This window comes from Hyperolius riggenbachi, chromosome 2 (genome assembly GCF_040937935.1).
Source record: "Hyperolius riggenbachi isolate aHypRig1 chromosome 2, aHypRig1.pri, whole genome shotgun sequence".
Classification (NCBI taxonomy): Eukaryota; Metazoa; Chordata; class Amphibia; order Anura; family Hyperoliidae; genus Hyperolius; species Hyperolius riggenbachi.
The window spans coordinates 117,783,920-117,806,929 of record NC_090647.1 but is presented as its reverse complement, the minus strand read 5'-3'; the positions used below and the strand labels follow the sequence as shown (position 1 = coordinate 117,806,929).

Genomic DNA, 23,010 nt, shown 5'->3' with positions numbered 1-23,010 from the left:
TGTACTTGCAGACTGTACAATATTTGTCCACTCCCTCCTTTACAGGGCTAATCAGGCTACAAAGAAATCTTGTCTAAAATGTGGCTGTCTTTAGTTGTGAACTGCCCAAATGCAGTACAAAGCTAGGCATTTATTATGCTCATACCACTCCAGTCTGGGGCCCCCCAGCCACTTCTGCCGGCATTGATGTTCAAAGAATGGGCTTTTTTTTCATATCTACTGGGAACCCTATAAAAATTGCATAGTATATGGCCAGCTTAGGGCCTGTCTTCACTCGTCAGCTCTTTCTGTGCAATTCAGTTTTTGTCAGTTTTTCTGTGCATTGTCTGTTCTGACACAGAAAACTGATAGACAAGTATGGATCCAGCCTCCACCCAAAACAATCAATTCCTTTCTGAAAAGAATCGATTGAGAAGAAATAGATTCCTACCATACACTGCACATCAATTTCCAAGAGATTCCAGCAGGGAATCTATTGAAAATCGATCGAACTGCAGATTTGCACTCTTCGATGCAGTGTAAAGCTACAGTATAAGCCATCGATCTGCCAATACTCTTGCCCCGCCCCCGATTGTTTTACATTGGGGTTAATTTGGCTGAAAATCACCAAAACCTATGGACTTTCTGAGCAACATTAGTTCAAAGTTTTTAAATATCCTACATTTTTTCCTGAAATTCAGGGGCGTAACAATAGACCCTGCCAGTGTCGGACTGGGAGGTGGGAAACCTGAGGAAATCCACCTGCTGGCCAAGCAGCAGTAACCCTGTGTTATCACTCCCAATAGAAACCTGTATCAAGTCTTCACTATGAGCAGCAACACCTGATTACTGCTGTTTGGCCAGCAAGTGGATTTTCTCAGCTTTACCACCTCCCAGTTCCGACACTGGACCCTGCAAGGAATGCAGCCGCAAGAAGGCCCAGAAGCAGCAGAGGGGCTTGTCGGGGGGGGGGGGGGGGGGGGAGAAGTTTCTTTTCCCGGTCTTGGGAGACTGACAACTAAGGGCATGGAGAGAAAAAACTTTCTGCTCTCTGCACAATTTTTCTAATGACTGCATGTGCTCAGCCACTGATAAGAAATCATACAAAATTTTGCAGACAAAGATTTGTAAAAGTCACGATTCAGATTCCAGCAGGCTCTTGTGTAGAATGCCCTACCCCCAACCCCTCTACCCCTCCCCAAGTGCTGTTTACTGTAGTGATGCTGGAGAAGTCTGCAGAGCCAGTTCTGCTCCATCAGAGATGGACAGAGTGAGTGTAATAAGCTGAGGCTGGGAGCACACTTGTCTGTCGGCTTTCTGTGTGTGTTTTCTGCACACCATGGGCTTGATTCACCAAGACAAATAGCACGCCTTATCAAAGTTAACACGCCTTATCAGAGTAGTATAGCAAACGTATGCCTGCTAATTGGCAATGACGAGAGCTCCACTCATCCTGCCCTGAGCCCTTGCAGGTTTTTAGCACTTGCTATGCTACTCTGATAAGGCGTGTTAACTTTGATAAGGCGTGTTAACTTTGATAAGGCATGCTATTTGTCTTAGTGAGTCAAGCTCCATGTGTTTCTGTATGTGTAAAAAAATGCATGTTTTATCAAAGAAGCTAATGTGATTGATAGAGAAAATGCTTGCAGTGTTTCACTGCTGTCTGTTTTTATCTACATGGGGAAAACACATTCAAGTGTGCACTAGCCAATTGAATACATTGGTTCTCAGTTTACCTGTGCAGAAAGCGAGGGGGCCCCATCCAAAGTTCTGCAGGGGGGCCCAGTGATTTCTAGTTATGCTCCTGCTGAAATTGCATAATTATATGCTAGATTTACAGACAAGAACCACTTAACTCTTCTTCTATTATCATGTTAATACCACAATCTTGTTGCAGGAAATTGTTGCCACACAGCGTGCAAAGTAGTCATGTCATCATCACAGGCACGATGATTTCAGCATGTTATCCACATGCTCGTGTGATAACAATTGGTTTATATGCAGGTCTTACGTAATATGTCACCAAAGGCAAAGATATAGTACACTACAACACAAAAAACACAAATCTGACTCATTATGTGTGACATGCTATATTACCAAAGTATTGTTTTCATACTGGAGTCAGAGAATATTAATAGAGAATATTAATGTATATACCCGAGTATAAGTCTAGACATTTAGGTCTGATTCACTTCATCAAAGTATAGGGGTCGACTTATACTCGAGTCACGGGCAATACTGAGCACACTTGTATTGTGTGACATTCCCATTTGCAGCATTTTACAATGTGGTAAGTGATACTTTGAGGAAAGGAAATGCCAAGAATACACAGGTCTGAAAGTCCTGGCCACAACAATTAACAAGGAAAGGGGCAGGGGGGGAAATACTGGGCTTCAGGAGGTGGAGAGAATAATTGCAGCACTTTGGAGCCTGAAGCAGTTATTGGCTGCACTTAAGGGGCAGGAGGGGTTCATGGCTGCAATACTGTATACAGTGCAGTCATTACCCCTTCTGAGTCCCAAGTGCAGCCGATAACCACCTTAGCGGTATGGACGAGCTCAGCTCGTCCATTACCGCCAGAGGGTGCCGCTCAGGCCCTGCTGGGCCGATTTTGATCAAATAAAGTGCAGCACACGCAGCCGGCACTTTGCCAGCCGCGTGTGCTGCCTGATCGCCGCCGCCCTGCGGCGATCCGCCGCGAGTAGCGGCGAAAGAGGGTCCCCCCAGCCGCCTGAGCCCTGTGCAGCCGGAACAAATAGTTCCGGCCAGCGCTAAGGGCTGGATCGGAGGCGGCTGACGTCAGGACGTCGGCTGACGTCCATGACGTCACTCCGCTCGTCGCCATGGCGACGAAGTAAGCAAAACACGGAAGGCCGCTCATTGCGGCCTTCCGTGTTACTTTTGGCCGCCGGAGGCGATCAGAAGAACGCCTCCGGAGCGCCATCTAGTGGGCTTTCATGCAGCCAACTTTCAGTTGGCTGCATGAAATAGTTTTTTTGTAATTTTAAAAAAACCCTCCCGCAGCCGCCCTGGCGATCTTAATAGAACGCCAGGGTGGTTAACTTTGCTGGGTAGACTTATACTTGAGTCAATAAAAAATCCAGCTTAAGAGGGTTGAATATTGCAGTCGACTTATACACAAGGTCGACTTGTATTCAAGTATATACAGTAGTTACCACAGGACTGTATCTGGCCATTTTGGTGCCCCAGGCAAGGCACATTTTGTATCCCATATCTTGTGAATAGGAAGATTGTAGCCTACATTTATTTGTTTTCCAGTTACTAATACATTGATAGGTTATATACAGAAAATAACTTTGTATATCTAAATACATCTATAAAGGATTTACAAATTCTTACTAGGCCAAATACACCTCATCAGCCCAAACTCAGGGAAACTACATAACAAGCTCTTCTTATGATTGTTGTGAGGGGCGTGTAGCCACTTTATAAAAACATTATACTGTCTTTACAGGTCGGAATATTGCCCTGAAAATCCATAGTTACAAGAATCAATACAGGCCGAACCTAAAAAACTGATTTAGCACATTAATTGCATAAATTCATCCGTCTCTTAAAGGAACTAGCAGTTGTGTATACAATTATATATAAAGCACAATGGCCCTGATTCAATTATGTTTCTGAGTCATGAGTTTTCTCCCAGGAAATTATTTTAGCTTATCTATAAAATAACTTTTCAGACACAGCAATGAAAAATGACTAAATTGTTATATAAAACTTATTTTTAGTATGTTCTTACTTGCTGGGGGCTTAAAAGTATTTTACCAATAAGGTGTGAAAACATTGCTTGCCAGAAAACACAGGTGAAAAGTTGATTTAATAGGCGCCAGTGTGCCTGCTCCTGGTGTCACCCTAGCCAACTGCCTGGTTTGTCTATGCCTAAAACTGATACCTCTGTGCATAGTCATTATGTACTTATTAAGTATACACATCATTTTTTGAAGACATTGGTATGCTTATCTTCTTAGATTAGATAGAATACTCAAAATAGTCTATTAAAAATGACTTATAATGTGGCTAAGAATGTATGTCTTTGCTGGCCTTAAAGTGACACTGAAGCGAAAAAAAACGTATGATCTATTGAATTGTATGTGTAGTACGGATAATTAATAGAACATAGTAGCATAGAAAAGAGTCATATTTTTATTTTCAGCTATATAGTTTTTGCATCATACTGTCATTTTTGCAATTACAAACCACACACTATATTGTAGACTATGGCCTCGATTCATAAAAGTGCTGTGGGGAAGGTAACGTCGAGCGGGGAAACACCGCTGTCGGTATTTCCGCCTTCAGGGTGGTAATTCATAAAAATTTTGCTAGATGTGACAGGCGTGCGGAGATATTCCGCTGTAGGCAGGCGTTAGGCTGTCGGGAGACATGCGGAAACAGGGGAAGCAGGCGGAGTCCCTCCGTGCGGTGTTCTCTCTGCAGCTGCTTGGGAGGTCTGTCCCATTCACTGCAATGTATTCCGCACGCTTCTCGCCACATCAGAGGTAGCGGTAATACCCGTCCGCATACCGCTACCTCTAATCTTTATGAATTGACTACTTGTTACTTTTGCTATGATAATCACCGCGCAAGGCGGTGATTGATCACTCTGCTCACGAATGTCGGCTTTTCATGCGGAAAAAGCCTTTATGAATACAGATTTTGCTGTGTGGTCGGTAAAGTGAGCAGTTTTCAGCATTTCCGAATGCGGGAATGCTTTATGAATCGAGGCCTATGAAACAGAGCAGAGCTAATGACCCTTTGAATTCCCCTGCAGTAAAACCTTATCTGAGGCTGTCTCTCTCTGTTTCTTTGTTGTGTAAAGGAGTTGCCTGGCAGCCCTGCTGATCTATTTGAATGCAGTAGTGTGTGAATAACACCAGAAACAAGCATGCAGCTAATCTTGTCAGTTCCAACATTAACCAATTTCGGACCGACGCAGTACAAATCTACATCGGGCGGGTGGCGCTGCGGTTCTGACCGGACGTAAGCTCTACGTCCCATTCACCGCCGCTTTCTACCCGCCGCAATGTGCTGCCCTGTTGCCTCTATGACGGCAGAGCACTGTGAGCCGGGCAGGAGCAGTTTTCATTGGCTCCTGGCCCTTTCATTACTATAAGCCAATCCCATTGGCTTACATTGAGTGACAGGGTCAGGAGCCAATGAAAGCGGCCCCTGACCGGCGCACAGCGCTCTGCCGTCATAGAGACGGCAGAGAGAGCAGCCTGCGACGGGGACAGAGCAGCGTGACAAGTGGGAACAACGGCTTATTGCGGCGATTCGTCGGTATGCGGCGTTTTAGTGTACCAGCAGCCTCTGGTCCTTAAGGGGGCAGAGGCTGCTGGTACCGAAGTGGTTAATGTCGGAAACTCCTGAACTGCATGCTTGTTCAGGGACTATGGCTAAATGTATTAGATACAGAGGATCAGCAGGACAGCCAGGCAACTGGTATTGCACAAAAGGAAAAAAAAACATGGCAGCCTCCCTACAGTTGTCCTATAAGTGCCTCAGGAAATAGGACATGTCTCCGACCCAAGTTGGGTCTGAGAGCTCAGACGTAGATAATGACTGAAGATTTTTAACTCTTCCTGTACTGGAAAGAATAGGAGTCTCTGTTTTTTAATGCTAATGTTCTATTTCTTAGCTGTATTACACATACAATTCATTATATCATAAGTTTATTTTAACTTCAGATTCCGTTTAAAGTGGGATATTCATGCAAAGAGCTTTCGTGGAAAAAATGACATTTACCCAGAATTACCTTCTGGCCAGGCTTAGAGATTCTATTCAGGATAATGTAGTTAAATGACAGCAGCATGATACTCCATATGTCTGGCGCTTACTGGCGTCTACATACATTTGGACAACTCATAGGAACTAGTTGACAGTGCATATGATCAGTAGGGGATTTATCCCCTTGGGTTTCTATAGGAGTCTACAGAATGGTCAGACAATGGCCTGTTGTCACACTGCAGCCAGACTGATGCCCTCACACTTTGTCACGCACCGGCTGTGACAGATAAATGTACAGAGTGCCTTGAAAACGTAGGCTCCGGTCTGTGCATACAGTCTATTTACCTCACACATAGGGTCTGCCTGGGAATAGCTGCAAAGCAATGAGAGTCAGAAATGGCTGATAATGGAAATGCTATACTATATATGACTTCACATCAAATACTTATTCCAAATACTCTACTCAAAGGTCAGTATTAAACAGTTACACTATGATTTTGTAAGGGACTAAAATGCACTTAAAAGTTGTTGTTTTTTTACTGAAAAAGCTATGCTAAATAAAACTATAAAAAACTAGACTATAAATATAATAGTCATATGATACAGAGCACCAAAACCACCTTTTCCAAGGACAACCACTGTGTGAGAGAAGGGCGAGCAGAGGAAAAGGAATGGTTTGATAATTATTGCCACTATTCAAAGCACATGGGGAGAAGAGACACATTTAGGCCCCTCGGGTACAGTGGCCCTGGTGTGGTCGCAACTTCTGCATCCCTATTGTTACGCCACTGTATGCAATTAGTCCTAATTCAACTTTAATCATTCTGATCAAATTCTGAAATTAACTGATTGCAATGTGTATGGCCCAACTGTCGGATCTGGCTAAAATTTAGCTCGCTAATGCCTCAGGATAGGTTAAGTCTAGGGATGAGTGTTCTGAAGCAGAACTCTAATTTTAAACACAATTGACCATGGCAGACATGCCAACTCCCCCTTGATGCCAACTCCATGCGCTGCCCTCCATGCTACATTCCAGCTCTACAGCTACTTCCGGTTGTGAAGGAGGAAGTATTGAGAGCCAGAATGCACAATGGAGGGCTGCGCATGGAGGCGGCGTCAAGGGTGAGTTAACACCCCTGCCGAGTTCTGATACGATTCATTTGCAACAGCGTTCTGCTTCAGAACACTCATTCCTAGTTAGGTCAGGGATGTCTAACTCCAGTCCTCAAGGGCTGAGGTCCTCACTCATTTTTGACACATCTTAAATTCATTCATGGGACTGAATCAGGAAAGGTATGGTTGATCAAGAAGAACATATTTCTCCATCACATCACAGAGGTGCCTGGCTTTTCTACTGACCACACATGCTATTGCTCCGTTGTTATTGCCTGATGAAGCGGGATCAAACCTGCAAAACGCGTTGCATATTTGGAGTTCATAAATAAAATATATTGACTGTCTTTACTACAGTCGTTGTGTGTCTACTTGGAGGAGGTAAGTCCACCACTACCTCCTCTATTTACCAAGAATTTGGCTTTTAAGCTCATTTAGCTTCCTTTTATCCTTTTGGCGCCTCTGTTCTCCTGCATAATATTTCTCCATCACTTAGTCCATCCTAAACATTGCAGAGAACCGTGGATGAAAACAGGGAAGTTGGGTGCCTTCTACTGGTAGAAGAATGGGCGACATCATAGGTACCCATTCAAATATTGGCATCGAGGGGAAATATGGGCGTTTGCCTTATTTTACATTGGGAATGCCCAAATTTCCCCTGAATGCCAGTATATGAAAGGGGCACCTATGGTGACACCTGAAAATTATCAGGTTTTCTTTTAGTTGCGGTGGCAGTTAAGGTTAGCCGTAGAAGCATGCGGGGGGAGGGGGGAATTAAGGTTAGCCGTGGGGTGAGGGGTGGTTAAGGTTAGCCATAGTGGGGTAGGATGTTAAGGATAGGAGTGGGGGGTAGGTGGATAAGGTTTGCCTGAGGGGAGAGTTCAGTGTGTGAATAGGGTGTGTTTAGCTTTAGTAAACTAGTGATATGTGAAGTATTACAGTTATTATACTATTGTCACTTAAACTGTAACAGTAGAATAGCTATAAAATTACCAATATACTACTATTGGCTTCTTTGGGCGCCCTTGGCCTCCCTATCTTGATGCATGCCCCTGGGTACCTGGGCGAGATTGAAAGGAAACTCAGAACACATGCAGGCATCTACAAAAGTCTGCACTGTAATTTCCTAGGGGTTTAAACATGACACATACATTGTTTCCCAACTGGAAGAATATCAATGAATTCACTTTACAACCTTCTTACACAATATTATTTCTACCATGTAACTAATACTTGTTACACATTAATAATGCCAATGTCAGTGTGTCAGAGGGCATCAGTAGAAAAACATGTGAAAATCAATTATGTACAGTATATGACCTATACCCTACTTTCAGTTCCACCTTCTAGTAATTGCTTCACTTACAGTCTAGTCTGCAAACAAACCGCTTGCTTTTCTTGCTATTCAGCTTGTGTGTAACTCTGACCAATAACTGGCTTCAAAGGCTACAATCTACAAGCAGGTGCTAAGGTGACAGTGCTGGTCAGCCTTTTATTTGCACACTACAAATGGTTATACTGTATGATAGTAAAGCCCCATGCAAAACAGAGTTTTGGGAGCCAAAATGATTATTTGCAATGGCTTAAAAGGACCTTGAACAGAGGCATAAAATTAAAATCTGGACTTGCCTGCAGCTTCCCCTCAGCCCCCCAGTAGCCCGCTAGGTTTCTCAGCATCCTCTGGGTCCCTTCCACGGTCCTGCTGGTGGCTCTGGTAATCCAGTGACTTCGGCTGAAGTTGCGCATGCATGGCCCATACGCGCACCCAGTGCGTCATCACGCTGGTCGCCGTAAGCATCCTGCACTTAAGCGGTTCTCTAAAGACTGAATCGCGCATGCACAGGACGCTTACGGCAACCAGTGTGATGATGCCGGATTAGCGGAGTAGCCAGGGGGACCGCGGAAGGGACCCAGGGGATGCCGGGAAACCTTGCGGGCTACGGGGGGCTTTAGGAAGCCTGTTCAGGGTCTATGCTTTAACCTCCCCTCCCGATCGGTGGCGGGATGGTGACAGCCCCAGGACTGCCTAACGCCGATTGGCGTCAAGCCCTACTGGCGGAGATTAGTAGGGAACACTCGTGCGCATGTGTGATCTTCCCTGCTGAGACGTGGAGCTCCGTGTTCAGCCTGAAGCCACGATAGTGGCTGACAGGCTGTAAAAGAGAAAAAAAGAGCTGTTATTTGTATGTACAGCGCTGCAATCTCCTGCAGCCCTGTACAGGGGACAGCTCTGTCACTGAGCTGTCCCCTCGAGTGGCTGAAAAACTGATCTCATAGGCCGATCCTTATGAGAGCCGATCACACTGACTGGCTCTCGGGAGGGAGGGCGGGATAGGGAGAGGGGGAAGAAAAAAAAAAAGACATTTTTATAAAAAAAGAACATTTAAATTAATAACCAAAACAAGCAAACATCACAGCAGCAATCAGATGCCACCAACAGAAAGCTCTGTTAGTAGCATGAAAAGGGGGCAAGATTCATTTGTGTGCTAAGTTGTATGGCCGTGCAGCAACCTGTTATAGCTGCAGTGTGCTGAATTGTAAAAAATGGCCTGGTCACTGGGGGATGTAAGCCGGTGGTCCTCAAGCAGTTAAAGAGGAACTGTAGTGAAAATAACATAATGAAAATACTTGCTTATCTTACAATACTCGTTCATTGTAAAATCTTTCCTCATCCTCTTTCCTCATCCTGATTTACATTCTGAAATGTATCAATGGTGGTGACCTCTTTAGTTCTGCCAGCTCTATGCACAGAGGGAGATACTGCTTGCTGTTTGGTTGGCAGTTGGAAAAAAGTTATTTCCCACAATGTAAAGCCGTGTACACATGCCATACTGCAGCTAACAACGGGTCCGTCAGACCCTCCCGCTGGGCGGTCATTCTGCCGACAGTGGGACGTGTGTACACGCTGTCGGCAGATCGGTCAGAAACAGTCTTTATCAGTCTGCCGACAGCCTGTACACACGTCCTGCTGGGCAGAATGACCGCCCAGCAGGAGGGTCTGACGGACCCGTCATTAGCTGCACTATGGCGTGTGTACGCGCCTTAACAAGGTTCACACACTCCCCCCATTCAGAATGAGCTAACCCTGGCTGTAAACTCTGTTTACACTACATCAGGGGTTCTCAAACTGGGTGCCGCGGCACCCTGGTGCGCCTTGAGCACCTGTCAGGGGTGCCTCGGCGTTCATCCCCATCCTTTGGCGGGTGCTGCTGAATAAGGGTCGTAACAGCATTTCAGTAGTTATTTTTGCCGAGGGGTGCCTTGAAAAAAATTTCAGAGCCATCAAGGGTGCCTTCAACCGAAAAAGTTTGGGAACCACTGCACTACATGTAGCAGAGAGAGAGAGAGAGAGAGAGACAAAGACAGGAACACACTAAGCTGCAGCTGATGAGTTATTTACACACATTTGAAGATATATTTCTGTTTTCTATCATTCTGAACAAATTTTACTCACAGTATTACAGCCAGTGAAGATTGTTTCTGTATGCTGTATGTGCTGGACACAGTCATCCATAGTAATGACCACAGTAAAAACCTGTTCTCTGTAAATGTCATATTTTCTTCACATAAAACATGAAAAGATGAAATAAAAAGCCATTGTACCGCTATTTGCTAGTAATTACTGGAAATATATGAGGCATTTAGAAAATTACTTAACTTTGATACTTGTCCTTTATTAGCTGGTGCTCGAATTACATGTCCCTCCCAAGTTGTGACAACTCGGAGTGGGAAAAGTATTTATAGGACAACTGAAGTGAGAGGGATATGGAGGCTGCCATATTTATTTCCTTTTAAAGAGAGTCTGAAGCGTCCTAAAAAAAACTTGTTTTTAGTTTACAGCCCTCTTTAGAATTAATGTCATACCCGGCTGAATTCTCACTTAATCCCCCCGAAATCCCCGGGGGAAGATTTGGGGATCGCATCCGTATAGAGGCAGAGCTTTGGGCAGTAGCTCTGCCTCTACTCCCATCAATCTGCGCTGATCGCCGCCTCTCCCCGCCTTCTTTCATTGAGAGGGGTGGGGAGAGGCAGTGAACAGCGCAGATTGATTGTACTGGATGTATAGCAGAAGGATCAGCACACTCAGTAATATGTTGCAAAACTTTAAGCTCTTTTAATACAAAAAAGTTTCCATAAATGCACTTCATGTACAACAAGGACCAGCAGCTTGCAGTAAATAGGCGCCAAAGACACCCAAACTTCATCAAATGCCTGCTGGCCGACTTGTATAAAAAGTCTGTGAGGGAATAGAGTCCAAAATCTACACTTCCCAGAAAAAATGTGTCTCAAAACAGGGCGACAGACACTGGCCTAATGCTGTTTCGGGCAGCAGCCTGTCTTCAAGCCGATAAATGAGCACTTATGTTAGGCCAGGGACCAACTACAAATCGCAATCGCTAGCGTTTGTGCAAGTGTTTTGTGATTTGACGTGAGCTTTCCAGTGATTTATACTTTGTATAGAAGCCCAATTGCTCCCAAAATGCTGCATGTCCAGCGGTTGTGATTAGCCCAAAATGCAGTCGCTCTAGTGGGCTCGTTACCATAGACTTACATCAGCGAGGCATTCTTGAAAACACAAAAAAAAACCGAAAAACAAACCTTGCAGGTCCCAGACTCCAGGCCTTATGTTTATGCAAGACTCTCACATTCCTAATTCTGCAATCAGCCATACCCTCCTGTGCGGGGAAATTTGAGGTTGTGTTAATTTTGTTTTTCATGCTTTGAAGATCCAATAAACAACATTGAAAGTAAAATGAATGAAGGCAGTCCTATATGTAAGGTTATGTTCTTGTTGTGAATATGTGCAGGTGACAACAGCAGTACAAAGTTGTATTTTGTTTTTAAATACATTTTTCACCAACTCTCACTCTGTTCTAATATGACCTAGGCTACTACTGCAATGTTTTAACACCCTGACTGGATTAAAAAAACAAACAAACAAAAAAAGTCTATTAGCTAATAGACTTTTTTTGTTTGTTTGTTTTTTGATCCAGTCAGGGTTTTCAGGATCACTTCTGTTCTCCAGCCTTAAAGAAAACCTGAACTGAACATTAAAAGTCAAAATAAGCATACACATGTCATACTTACCTTCCATGTAGTCTACTCCTCAGTGTCTTTCTCCTGTCCCGCGTCCTGTTTGTTCACTGTGATCAAGGGAATTTTCCATCCTCCATTTTGAAAATGGCCATTACCCATAACAGCTTTCTGGTCAGCACACAGTTAAACTGTAACATCGCCCACTTGAGCCATAGGGAAACATGGACATTACCGGGCACTTCAGTTGTCCACTCAGCTATAACTGACATCAACTGATATATAACTGACAGCAACTGATATATTTCAGATCTGACAAAATATTGTCAGAACTGGAAGGGATTATTGTGAGAAGAAAATGGTGAGCTTCTGAGAGGAACTGATGGCAAGGTAACTATGTAATGTTCATTTGAAGTTACCTCGTGTGTTTATTTTAAATATTTGTACTCAGTACAGGTTCTCTTTAAAGTGAACCTCAAGACTAAAAATTGACTCAGCAGCACTGAAAAGGCCTGGTGTTTCTTTCACAGTTTCACAGCATCAGAACTTTGTTTCTCTTATACAAGCCTCATTTTTAGCTGCACAGAAGAACACTGCCCGGGCAGTTTTCCCCTTATGCTGTGCAAAGCATGATGGGATTTCTGATGTTGTTCTCGTTCTGCTGTTTTGGTGCAATTTTTTTTTTTATTTACATTTTGAATTTGACATTTGAAGCCTAGCGTGTGCAGCTGGGAGGGGTAATCAGGACACAGGACAGTTGAAACTGTGTCTCATGCTCCCTCTCACCTCCTTTCAACTAAAAAGATGGCTGCCCCCATGAGTCAGACAAAGATGGCAGCCCCCATTAATCACAAACATTTGCCTGTTCTTTTAAAACAGGGTGGGTAAAAGATTATATTACCTATCTATTCTAATTAACATAACTAATGTAACTTAATAACAGTATGTTTGTTTAGGCTGAAGTTCCCCTTTAATAAATATGGAAGACAGCAGTAAGAAGCGTGGAGTAGCTGTTGTCACGTCTTGCAGTGCACCTTTGTCCCATGTGACAGGTCATACATCATACTCATGCATCATTTAGTTCTCACAGCATATTCTGTCACTTAGATATCTGTAATTCTCCAGTATAACTCCACCACTGCAGCTTCCTGAATGACCTCTCTGTTGGAGATAATTGGTTAGCAATCACATCAGATGCTCTGCAGTAATACAAACAGCACAGCTGGATTATATTACACTGCTGCAACCATTCCATGCAAAAATGTGCAGAAATACAAAATGGTCAGAGGGATTCAGGCAATGATTGAGATTATCAAGGATTATCCATGCTCCCATCCAGTGACTGACTAAGCATTACCTTCTACTCATACTGTGCTGCGTGATCTGGTTTGCATGTATTCATGTATTGTCTTATTGCTGTACGTCACCCCTAAATATTGTCTGTAACCTTAACTAATGTCCAGCGCTGCGTAATATGTTGGCACTTTATAATCACAACTAGTCTACCTAAGCCCGTTTCGAAACGGGCTCTAGGTAGTGATCTAACCGTGCCACCGCCGCCAGTCAGTGCGCGCCCCCGCCTGCCCGCACCCGGCCGCCTGAGCACGCAACTCCCTGCCCGCCGCGCGCACACGGCCACCCTGCTCCCTGGCCTCACCTCCCGTCCCAACGGATTTCTGTACTGCGCACGTGCGCAGTATTTGTATTTATTATTTATTGCATTTATAAGGCGCCAACATATTACGCAGAGCTGGACATTAGTTTAGGTTACAGACAATATTTAGGGGTGACATACAGCAATATGACAATACAGAAATACAAGAAAAACCAGATGGGAGCATGGAGATTAGCCAAGTTTGGTTCACTCAAATGCATAGCATGGGTGCACAGTAATGGAGGTGCATGATCAGGTAGGACACAAAAGGAGGAGGGCCCTGCCCAAAGGCTTTCAATCTAGAGGGAGAGGTAGGGACACGAAAGGTAGGGGGTCCAGAGTTCAGCTGTGGGTTTGGAGCACTTGTGAGGGGTGGTAGGCCAGAGTGAAAAGGTGAGTTTTGAGGGCCTTGAAGAGGTTGAAGGAGGGGGCTGTTCTAATGGGTGGAGGTAGGGAGTTCCATAGTGTTGGAGCAGCTCTTGAGAAGTCCTTGAGGCGTGCATGGGACTGGGTTATGCGGGGGGCAGTCAGGCGAAGTTCATTGGAGGAGTGGAGTGAGCGGCTAGGTGTGTACCTCTGAGTAAGATCGGAAATGTAGGTTGGACAGGTTTTGTGGACGGATTTGTAGGTCAGACAGTATCTTGAATGTGATTCTGGACAGGATAGGAAGCCAGTGGAGGGATTCACGGAGGGGAGCTGCCCTGGTGGAGCGATGGGAGGAGTGGATAATTCTGGCTGCCGCATTCATGATTGACTGCAGAGGGGAAATTCGGGTCATAGGGAGATCAGACAGAAGGGCATTGCAGTAGTCAAGCCGGGAAATTATGAGGGCATGGATGAGGAGTTTGGTGGTGGCAGAGGTCAGGAAAGAGCGGATCTTGCAGATGTTACGAAGGTGGAAGTTGCAGGACTTTGTGAGGTTTTGGATGTGGGGAGTGAAGGAGAGTGCGGAGTCCAGGGTGACACCCAGACAGCGGGCTTGAGCGGTAGGGCGAATGGTAGTGTGGTTAACAGTGACATGCACATCTTGGAGGTTCAGGGATTGCCGGGGTGGGAAGATCATAAATTCCGTTTTGTCTAGATTTAGTTTCAGGATCCTAGCGGACATCCAGGAGGAGATGGCTGATAGGCAGGAGGAGACCTTGTCCATGGTAGTGGGGGATATGTCAGGGGTGTGGAGGTAGATCTGGGTGTCATCTGCATACAGATGATAGTTAAAACCCATGGAGATAACCTTGCCAATGGAGGATGTGTACAGGGAGAACTGTAGGGGGCCAAGGACTGAGCCTTGGGGGACTCCCACCGAGAGGTGGTTGGGGGTGGATGAGGACTTGAAGGAAGTTGTGAAGGAGCGGTTGGAGGGGTAGGAGGAAAGCCAGGTCAGGGCAAGGTCGTGAATGCCCATGGACTGGAGGAGTAGGGGGTGATCTACTGTGTCAAAAGCTGCTGAAAGGTCAAGGAGGAGGAAAATTGAGTATTTACCTTCAGCTTTAGCGAAGGCAAGGTCATTGACCACTTTGGTGAGAGCCATTCCGGTTGAGTGGGCAGGCCAAAATCCAGATTGCAGTGGGTCTAGCAGTGAGTTGGCATTGAGGTACGGGGTCAGGCGTTTTTGAACCAGACACTTAAGGAGTTTTGAGGCAAAGGGGAGGAGGGAGATAGGGCGGTAGTTGGAGGGTAGCGAAGGGTCGAGGGAGGGTTTCTTGAGCAGGGTTAGTACAGTGGCCTGCTTGAAGTCAGAGGGGACGGTGCCTGTGGATAGAGAGGTTAAACAGGGTAGTGAGGACTGGGGCCAAAACCGTGACGTGAGGCTGGAGTAAATCAGAAGGGATGGGGTCAAGGGGGAAGGTAGTGGTATGGGAAGTCTGCAGTAGGTGGTTGACTTCCTCACTGGTAGTAGGAGTGAAGGAGGTGAGGATAGGGTGGAGGAGAAGCTGGATGGGAAGGGGTGGGAGGTGAAGATTTGATATTTCCTGACGGGTGGAGATCATTTTGTTGGTGAAGTGGGTGGCTAAATCTGTGGCAGAGAGGGAGGAAACGGAGGGTGGGGGTTGGGTTTAAGCAGGGAGTTGAAAGTGGCAAAAAGACGCCAGGGGTTGGAAGCTTGTGATCCGATGAGGTTGTTAAAGTATTCCTGCTTCGCATCAGCAAGGGCAGTGTGGAACTGCAGCAGGTTAGTCTTGTTACTGTAGGAAATCCTGGTTAAGTCGAGTTTTCCTCCATTTCCGTTCAGTGGCGAGTGTTTCCCTCCGGAGGTTGCGAGTATGGGTAGTGCGCCAGGGCTAGGGTTAGGGGGCCGGTTGCGGTGGAATATTAGCGGAGCAGCTTCCTCTAGGGCTGATGAGAGAGTTTGGCGATACTGAGCTGCAGCAAGATTAGGACATGTTAGGGTGGGGAGTGTGGAGGAGAGGGCATGGAGGGGGTCAGCAAGGACACTAGGGTTGAGCTTGCCTAGGTCACGCTGCCATCGACCAGGTGGGTGGGCAGGTAGTTTGGAGGTGCCTTCTGTGAGGAGGTTGAAGGTGAGAAGGTGATGGTCTGAGGGTGGGAAGGGTGCAATGTCAAGGTCAGTAATGGTGGTGGATTTAGTGAATATAAGGTCGAGAGTGTGACCTGCAGTATGGGTGGGTGTGTTGGTGTGTTGTACTAGCCAAGTAAGTTGGCTATGGTGAGTAGCCGGGTTCATCGATGGGAATATTGAAATCCGAGGATGATGGTGGGGAGGTCAGAGGAGAGGATGTGTGGGAGCCAGGAGGCAAAGTTATCTACAAATTGTTTTGTGGAGCTCGACGGAGGGCAGTATAAGACCGCAACAATGGGGGGGGATGAATTGTAGCAGCAGATGGTGTGGGCCTCAAATGATGTGAATTGTAGGGAGGGAGGTGAAGTGAGGACACAGAACGTGCAGGATGGGGAGAGGAGCAGAACCACCCCTCCCCCAGTCCTGTTGTCTGGGGGAGTGACTGAGGTGAAGCCCACCGTAGGAGAGAGCAGCCTCTGCGGCAGAGTCAGAGGGGGGCAAAAAAAAAAAAAAAAAAAAAAAAAAAAAAAAGCTTCAGACGGACAGATAGGGAAAGATGATGACGCAGGGACAGTTAGGTTTTATTGTATAGGATAAATAAATAAGGCTAGAGAGGTTACACAAAAAGGAGAAGAAAAGTACAACTCCACCATTAAGGGAAAGAAAAACTCACTTCAAGCCCAAACTACAGTGTGCATTGCAGAGGTCCGAAAACATTCCTTTTCCCCCACATCTTTAGCCCTTGGGGTCTCATCTAGCTCACATAAATACTGCAGACAGTTGTGACAGGACACAGATGCACATGAGCTTTGAGCAGACATTTAGAATCTCAGTTACCCTGTAGTAGTGATGACCTTTAACAAACATTGCGGTAGGTTCACAGTGGGACATTGCGTTGTGATGTGACGTTAAAGTCACAGCGCAAATTTACAACGCACCTAGAAAGTAGCAATGAAAAGTATGCTTCCCTGTATCTGTTAATGTCTGCGTTTCGAGGTAACGCACTGTGTTACAATAAACGCAACATTTACAACGCGACTTTAATGTCGCACTGAACATCACATAGGGTTAACAGCGCAGTGCGGTAACCTGCGTTATAATGACTGTATAACGCATCAATATTCAGTAGTGATGTGTTGTGGGAGACCTCATATGCTCAATAATCGCAAATATGGTACCTTCTGTTTTAAAGAGAACCTGTACTAAAAAACAAAACAAAAAACAAAACAGCCCTCTGGGCTTGGGAGGGTGAAGCCTCTGGGTCCCAATGAGGCTTCCACACCCTCTGTAGCTTCAGGGAATCCAGCACTAGATCTACTGAAGCCTCACCCTACAAGCGGTGATATATTTACCTCTCCATGATCATGCACAGGCGCAATAGCGGCTCTTCATTTGGGTAAGGTGGAAATGGTCAAACCCGATCGTATCCGCTACAGATATGATCAGGTTCGGCTATTTCCGCCTTAACCCGAACGGAGAGCAGCTTGTGCGCCTGCGCAGGATCGCAGTAGGTAAATATTTACCTTGCCGCGGTTTGGTGGGCTGCAGCACTGGATTGCCGGGACCCCAGAGGACATGAGAAGCATCGTTAGGATCCAGAGGCTTCCCTCTCCCAAAGTAAGTATCCCCCAGTGTTTTTTTTCCCCTTACAGATTCTCTTTAAGAAGGCTACATTCGGTTTTCCACAACATTTTTTTAGTAAGAGGGATTTTTAGTCCTCTTTAGCCCCCTTACACTCTCCTAGGAGTTCTGGTTCACCATTAGCTTGCTGGGCAATCTGCCTTCTTGAAACTTGGCAACATACTAAAGAGTTGGACATCATAAAGCTCCAACAGCCAATTTACAAATGAGTGGGACTTTAAAACCCCAAATACCCAAGTACTGCTTTGCTTTTACATAATGGAGTTTGTGGAAGAGGTTTTCTTCAATAGTTGTCAAACCTACTTAGAACACAGGTCCCACCCGGGCATTTTCTATTTTCTGCCCTGGTCACAACTTTTTAGTAACTTTTTTGCCCGCATCATATACCGGTATTCAAAATAAACATTTTAGGAAAATCTATGCTTATTAGTTTGAACAGCCTTCTGGTGCAAGCTGTGAACAAGTGTTAACTGACAGGCCAAACAGCCATAAGCAGTCCGGTAACACCTACCTGCCTGTGTGTCTTACCTTCAGAATGCCCCCCCCCAGTAAGTTACATTCTTTGTATAAAAGCAGTAACAAATAGCACGGTAACCTGTTGATTGATAGTGCAAAGCCTGCCTTCCCAAGTTACCCGTCTGGCATCTCTGCTATACACAGGATGCACATTGTGTGTTGCCTATTAATGGTACAATATTTTCCATAGGCGCAATCAGATTTGCATAAGTAATCGGAAGGTATGGTAATTATCGATTGTTCCCATAAATGGGTCGATTAGGGCACTTTCCTCAAATTAGAAAATCGACATTCAGGTCGACAAAATTCTGTATTCCAATTGACCATAGAATCGTTTCATGTCAATTTTCTCCATATACCGTGTGTGGTTTTTTTTGTACAATTTAATTGTAAAAAGGTTATTGAATGATCCCATCTGAGGAAAATAGTGTACAGGCACCTTTACATCTGACAGGTTACCCTTAAAAGGTGGGTGTGTGTGTTAAATTATTTGAAAATAATTTATACAAGTTCACAACTTTTTTTTGTTTGTAATGGGGTTAATGTGTAGTATACAGTACGTATGAGAGAAATATATAAACGATTGGGAACTTTATCTAAGTCTTTGTTATAGTTTCTCTCTTTGCATAGCATAAGCTATTGACAATTAATCAACAAATATTTAATAAAATGACAAAAGAAATATCCACAGACAACAATAGTTTTATTTACAAGTGTGCGTTTTAATCAGACATTTTTTTCTCTTATGCACAATAGTTATCCTGGAAACTTTTTTTATACAATAAAAACAGCAGATAAAGTTGGCACTATACAACTTCTGTCATTTATAAAACCTCAAGGACAGGATGAATTATGGCACCTCCCACAGCAACATATGAAAACTGAGCACTGGAAGCGGATTGCCTGCTGTGGGCCACACCTCCATGCCCTTCGTGTCAGTACATTTTAGAAATGAGTATGGTTGCTAACAAATCTGTAATCATGCAAACAGTTACAGTCCACACCAGTTTACATCATACAGCATGGTGAGACGTTATAAACAGAGGAACTGAGAATTATACCAACAAGTACTGGTAGTCTCTATATCATGGTAGTGTGTGGATTTAATATAAAGTCAAATGTGATGAGACCGTTAGGTTTTTGCATCACAAGCAGGTGTCAAAGATCCAGACACCATCTTAGGATATAATGATGTTTTTTAATCTGGAAAACTTGTATGACCAGAGCCTACAGTGAGAATCGCACATAGGTGAGGTTAAGTCATTAAAAACAGGATAAAAAATTCCCTTCAGGAACAGAAGTTAAAATTCTTAAAAACCAACATATGCAAGAATTAAAAAAGGAAAAAAACAGCGCTCTCTTTCTTGTTCTTAGTAGGAGCACCAAATAGAATCATCTCATAATTAAGCCAATGGGATCACGATTCATTACAGTCAGAAGGTCTTTTGGTTTCCCCATAGGTCGGCTTACAGCGACCATATACACACTCAAAGGTTTCCGAATTCACTTGAACAACTTGAGCGTCATTTCGTTTGAAAGGTGCAGGTGGTAGAGAGGTTAGAAGTTAGCGTTCTCTTGCCTCGCTCATAAGTGCTCAGGGTGATCCTGCAGGCAAGTGATGAAATCTGTGACCGGCTTTCCCTCGTAGCAGATCTTATATACAGCAGTGAAAAGTGGGAATCTGCAATGGGAAAACAGCAGTGTCAGTGGAGTCATACGGGTCGCCCTCGAGAGTGGTCAGGAGTGTCCAGCAACTGTCAGTCCTCTAAAGCTACAGTGGGATGCGAAAGTTTGGGCAATGTTGTTAATAGTCATGGTTTTCCTGTATAAATAGTTGGTTGTTACAATAAAAAAAAGTCTGTTAAATAGGATGTCATATAGGAGACACACACAGTGATTTGAGAAGTGAAATGAAGTTTATTGGATTTACAGAAAGTGCGCAATAATTGTTTAAATAAAATTAGGCAGGTGCATAGATTTGGGCACTGTTGTCATTTTATTGATTACAAAACCTTTAGGACTAATTATTGGAACTCAAATAGGCTTGGTAAGCTCAGTGGCCCCTGACCTACATACACAGGTGAATCTAATTATAAGAAAGAGTATTTAAGTGGGTCAATTGTAAGTTTTCCTTCTCTTTTAAATTTCTTTGAAGAGTAGCAACATGGGGGTCTCAAAACAACTCTCGAATGATCGGAAGACAAAGATTGTTCACCATCATGGTTTAGGGGAAGGATACAGAAAGCGGACTCAGAGATTTCAGCTGTTTCCACAGTTAGGAACATATTGAGGAGGTGGGAGACCACAGGCTCAGTTCAAGTTAAAGCTCAAAGTGGCAGACCAAGAAAAATCTCGGATAAACATAAGCGACAAATGGTGAGAAAAAAGTCAGAGTCAACCCACAGACCAGCACCAAAGACCTACAACATCATCTTGCTGCAGATGGAGTCACTGTGCATTGTTCAACCATTCAGCGCACTTTACACAAGGAGATGTTGTATGCAGAGGAAGCTTTTTCTCCACCCACAGCACAAACAGAGCTTGAGGTATGTTATGCATGGAGGAAAAACACCACAGCATTAAAAAAAAAAAAAAAAACACCTGCTACCTACAGTAAAATATGGTGGTGGTTCCATCATGCTGTGAGGCTGTGTGGCCAGTGCAGAGGCTGGGAATCTTGTCAAAGGTGAGGGACGCATGGATTCCACTCAGTATCAGCAGATTCTGGAGACCAATGTCCAGGAATCAGTGACAAAGCTGAAGCCGCGCTGGGACTGGATCTTTCAGCAAGACAACAATCCTAAACACTGTTCAAAATCCACTAAGGCATTCATGCAGAGGAACAAGTACAACGTTCTGGAATGGCCATCTCAGTCCCCAGACCTGAATATAATTGAAAATCTGTGGTGTGAGTTAAATAGAGCTGTCCATGCTGGGAAGTCATCAAACCTGAATGAACTAGAGAGGTTTTGTAAAAAGGAATGGTCCAAATTATCTTCAACCAGAATCCAGACTCATTGGAAGTGGAACTTACAGGAAGCGTTTAGAGGCTGTCATTTCTGCAAAAGGAGGATCTACTAAATATTGATGTCATTTCTTTTTTGTGGTGTCCAAATTTATGCACCTGCCTAATTTTGTTTAAACAATTATTGCACACGTTCTGTAAATCAAATAAACTTCATTTAACTTCTCAAATATCCTTGTGTGTCTCCTATATGATAGATTTAACTGACATTTTTTATCGTAACAATTAATGATTTATACAGGAAAATGACAATTGACGTTGCCAAAAGCTTTCGCATCCCACTGTACTTCACGGATATCTGCCCCACCAGGAAACCTGCAACACCTGTACTGAGCTTCTTGGAACCTTCAGAGTAGCAGTTTAGTACGAGATTACCCAAGAAGAAATGACTGATTGAAGTAGGTTGTTGGATGGCTGTTTTCAATCCTCAACTTGTGTAGACAGCAGAAAAAGGGAACTTTTATTCTCTTAAAGGACGAATGGGATGTTTATTTTCTATTACAACAATACCAGTGGCCTGGCAGTCCTGCTCATGTTTTAGTCTCTTTTTACAATGCACCTGTAGTGTGTAAACTGCAAATATTAGAGAAAGATGCAATGTTAAAAAAACCAACAAAAAACCTGAAAATAAAAATATGCTTTGCTACTAATGTTCTTTTATTATCCGTACTACACAACCCATTCATTATATCATAATTTTTTTCCCCTTCCGCGCCAGAAGTACCTGATCGGCTCTGAGAAGTCAACAGCGCGTTACAGTCAGACCTCCGCAGGAACAGAAGTCATGTAAGTTAATGGGCAATGCAGGGATTTTAAATATGCTGGGGGCAACTGTTCAGCAAACATGCGCAGGAGGGAAATAAGACAGGGAAACCCGAGAATCCCAGTGATGTAGTTCCTGTCCAGCAGGAAGTAGGTCATACAGTGAGGGACATGCTTTTGGGTGGGGGGGGGGGGGGGAGGGGGCACTAGGCTTATGACTGTCAGCACACTCTGGCACAGGGTCATATGAATGAAATATGTAGTGGTGTGATGGGAGGGGAGCATCTCACCACACTAATCCAGTCAGGCATATCTGATCTGCATTGTTTTGGGTCTATGGCTAAAAGTTTTTGTACGTTTTGCACATTGTACAGCGCTACAAAATATGTTGAGCTCTACAAATAAAATAAATAAAATGTATTTGAGAAAGAGGATCAGCAGGACAGCCAGGCAATTTGCATTATTAAAAAGGAAATAAATATGGCAGCCTCCTTATCCCTCTCACTTCAGGTGTCCTTTAACAGAGGAGAAGCACAAAGACCCTGGCTGAGAACTGCACTTCTGTCAGGCTATTTGTAAACAGAGATCCTATGGATTACCTGCAAAAAAGTGATAAAGGGGTCAAATAAATCACGCTACCCATCAGCATAATTTAACAGTGTGTGACGCCGGGCGACGCCCAGTCGGCCAAAACGCAATTGCGGTCGCTTTGCGACACAAATCGTTAAACCAAGATTTGATGTGTAGTCTCCTTCTGCCTAGGAACAGCTGGGGGATTTGTCTTAGCTGAGTAAGAGCCTGGGGGGAGGTGTTAATTAGCTTGGACATATTCCCTGTGGAAGGCAGAATAACATGGAGGCACGAATTCCCTTTTCTGTTCTGGGAACCAGGTGACACCTAGCTGATCTCATGTAGATGTTAATTAACCAAAGAGTGATAAGGAGGTCTAGGTTCAGCCAGGCAGGCTACGAATCCCCGGGAGGTCTTGACACCTTGCTCCCTGGTAAGGATCAAAGGGAA

At 44.5% G+C, this 23,010-nt stretch overlaps 1 protein-coding gene across 1 annotated transcript in view; it reads right to left on the bottom strand.

Annotated features, from left to right (window-relative positions):
• Positions 1–18,904: 18,904 nt before the first annotated feature.
• The window catches only part of GPD1 (glycerol-3-phosphate dehydrogenase 1), a 107,189-nt gene continuing 103,083 nt past the window's right edge, over positions 18,905–23,010 (bottom strand). The window contains exon 8 of the mRNA XM_068265110.1: positions 18,905–19,884. Within this exon, the coding sequence (XP_068121211.1) occupies positions 19,788–19,884 (97 nt within the window). The 3' untranslated portion in view covers positions 18,905–19,787. The remainder of the gene's footprint in view (positions 19,885–23,010) is intronic.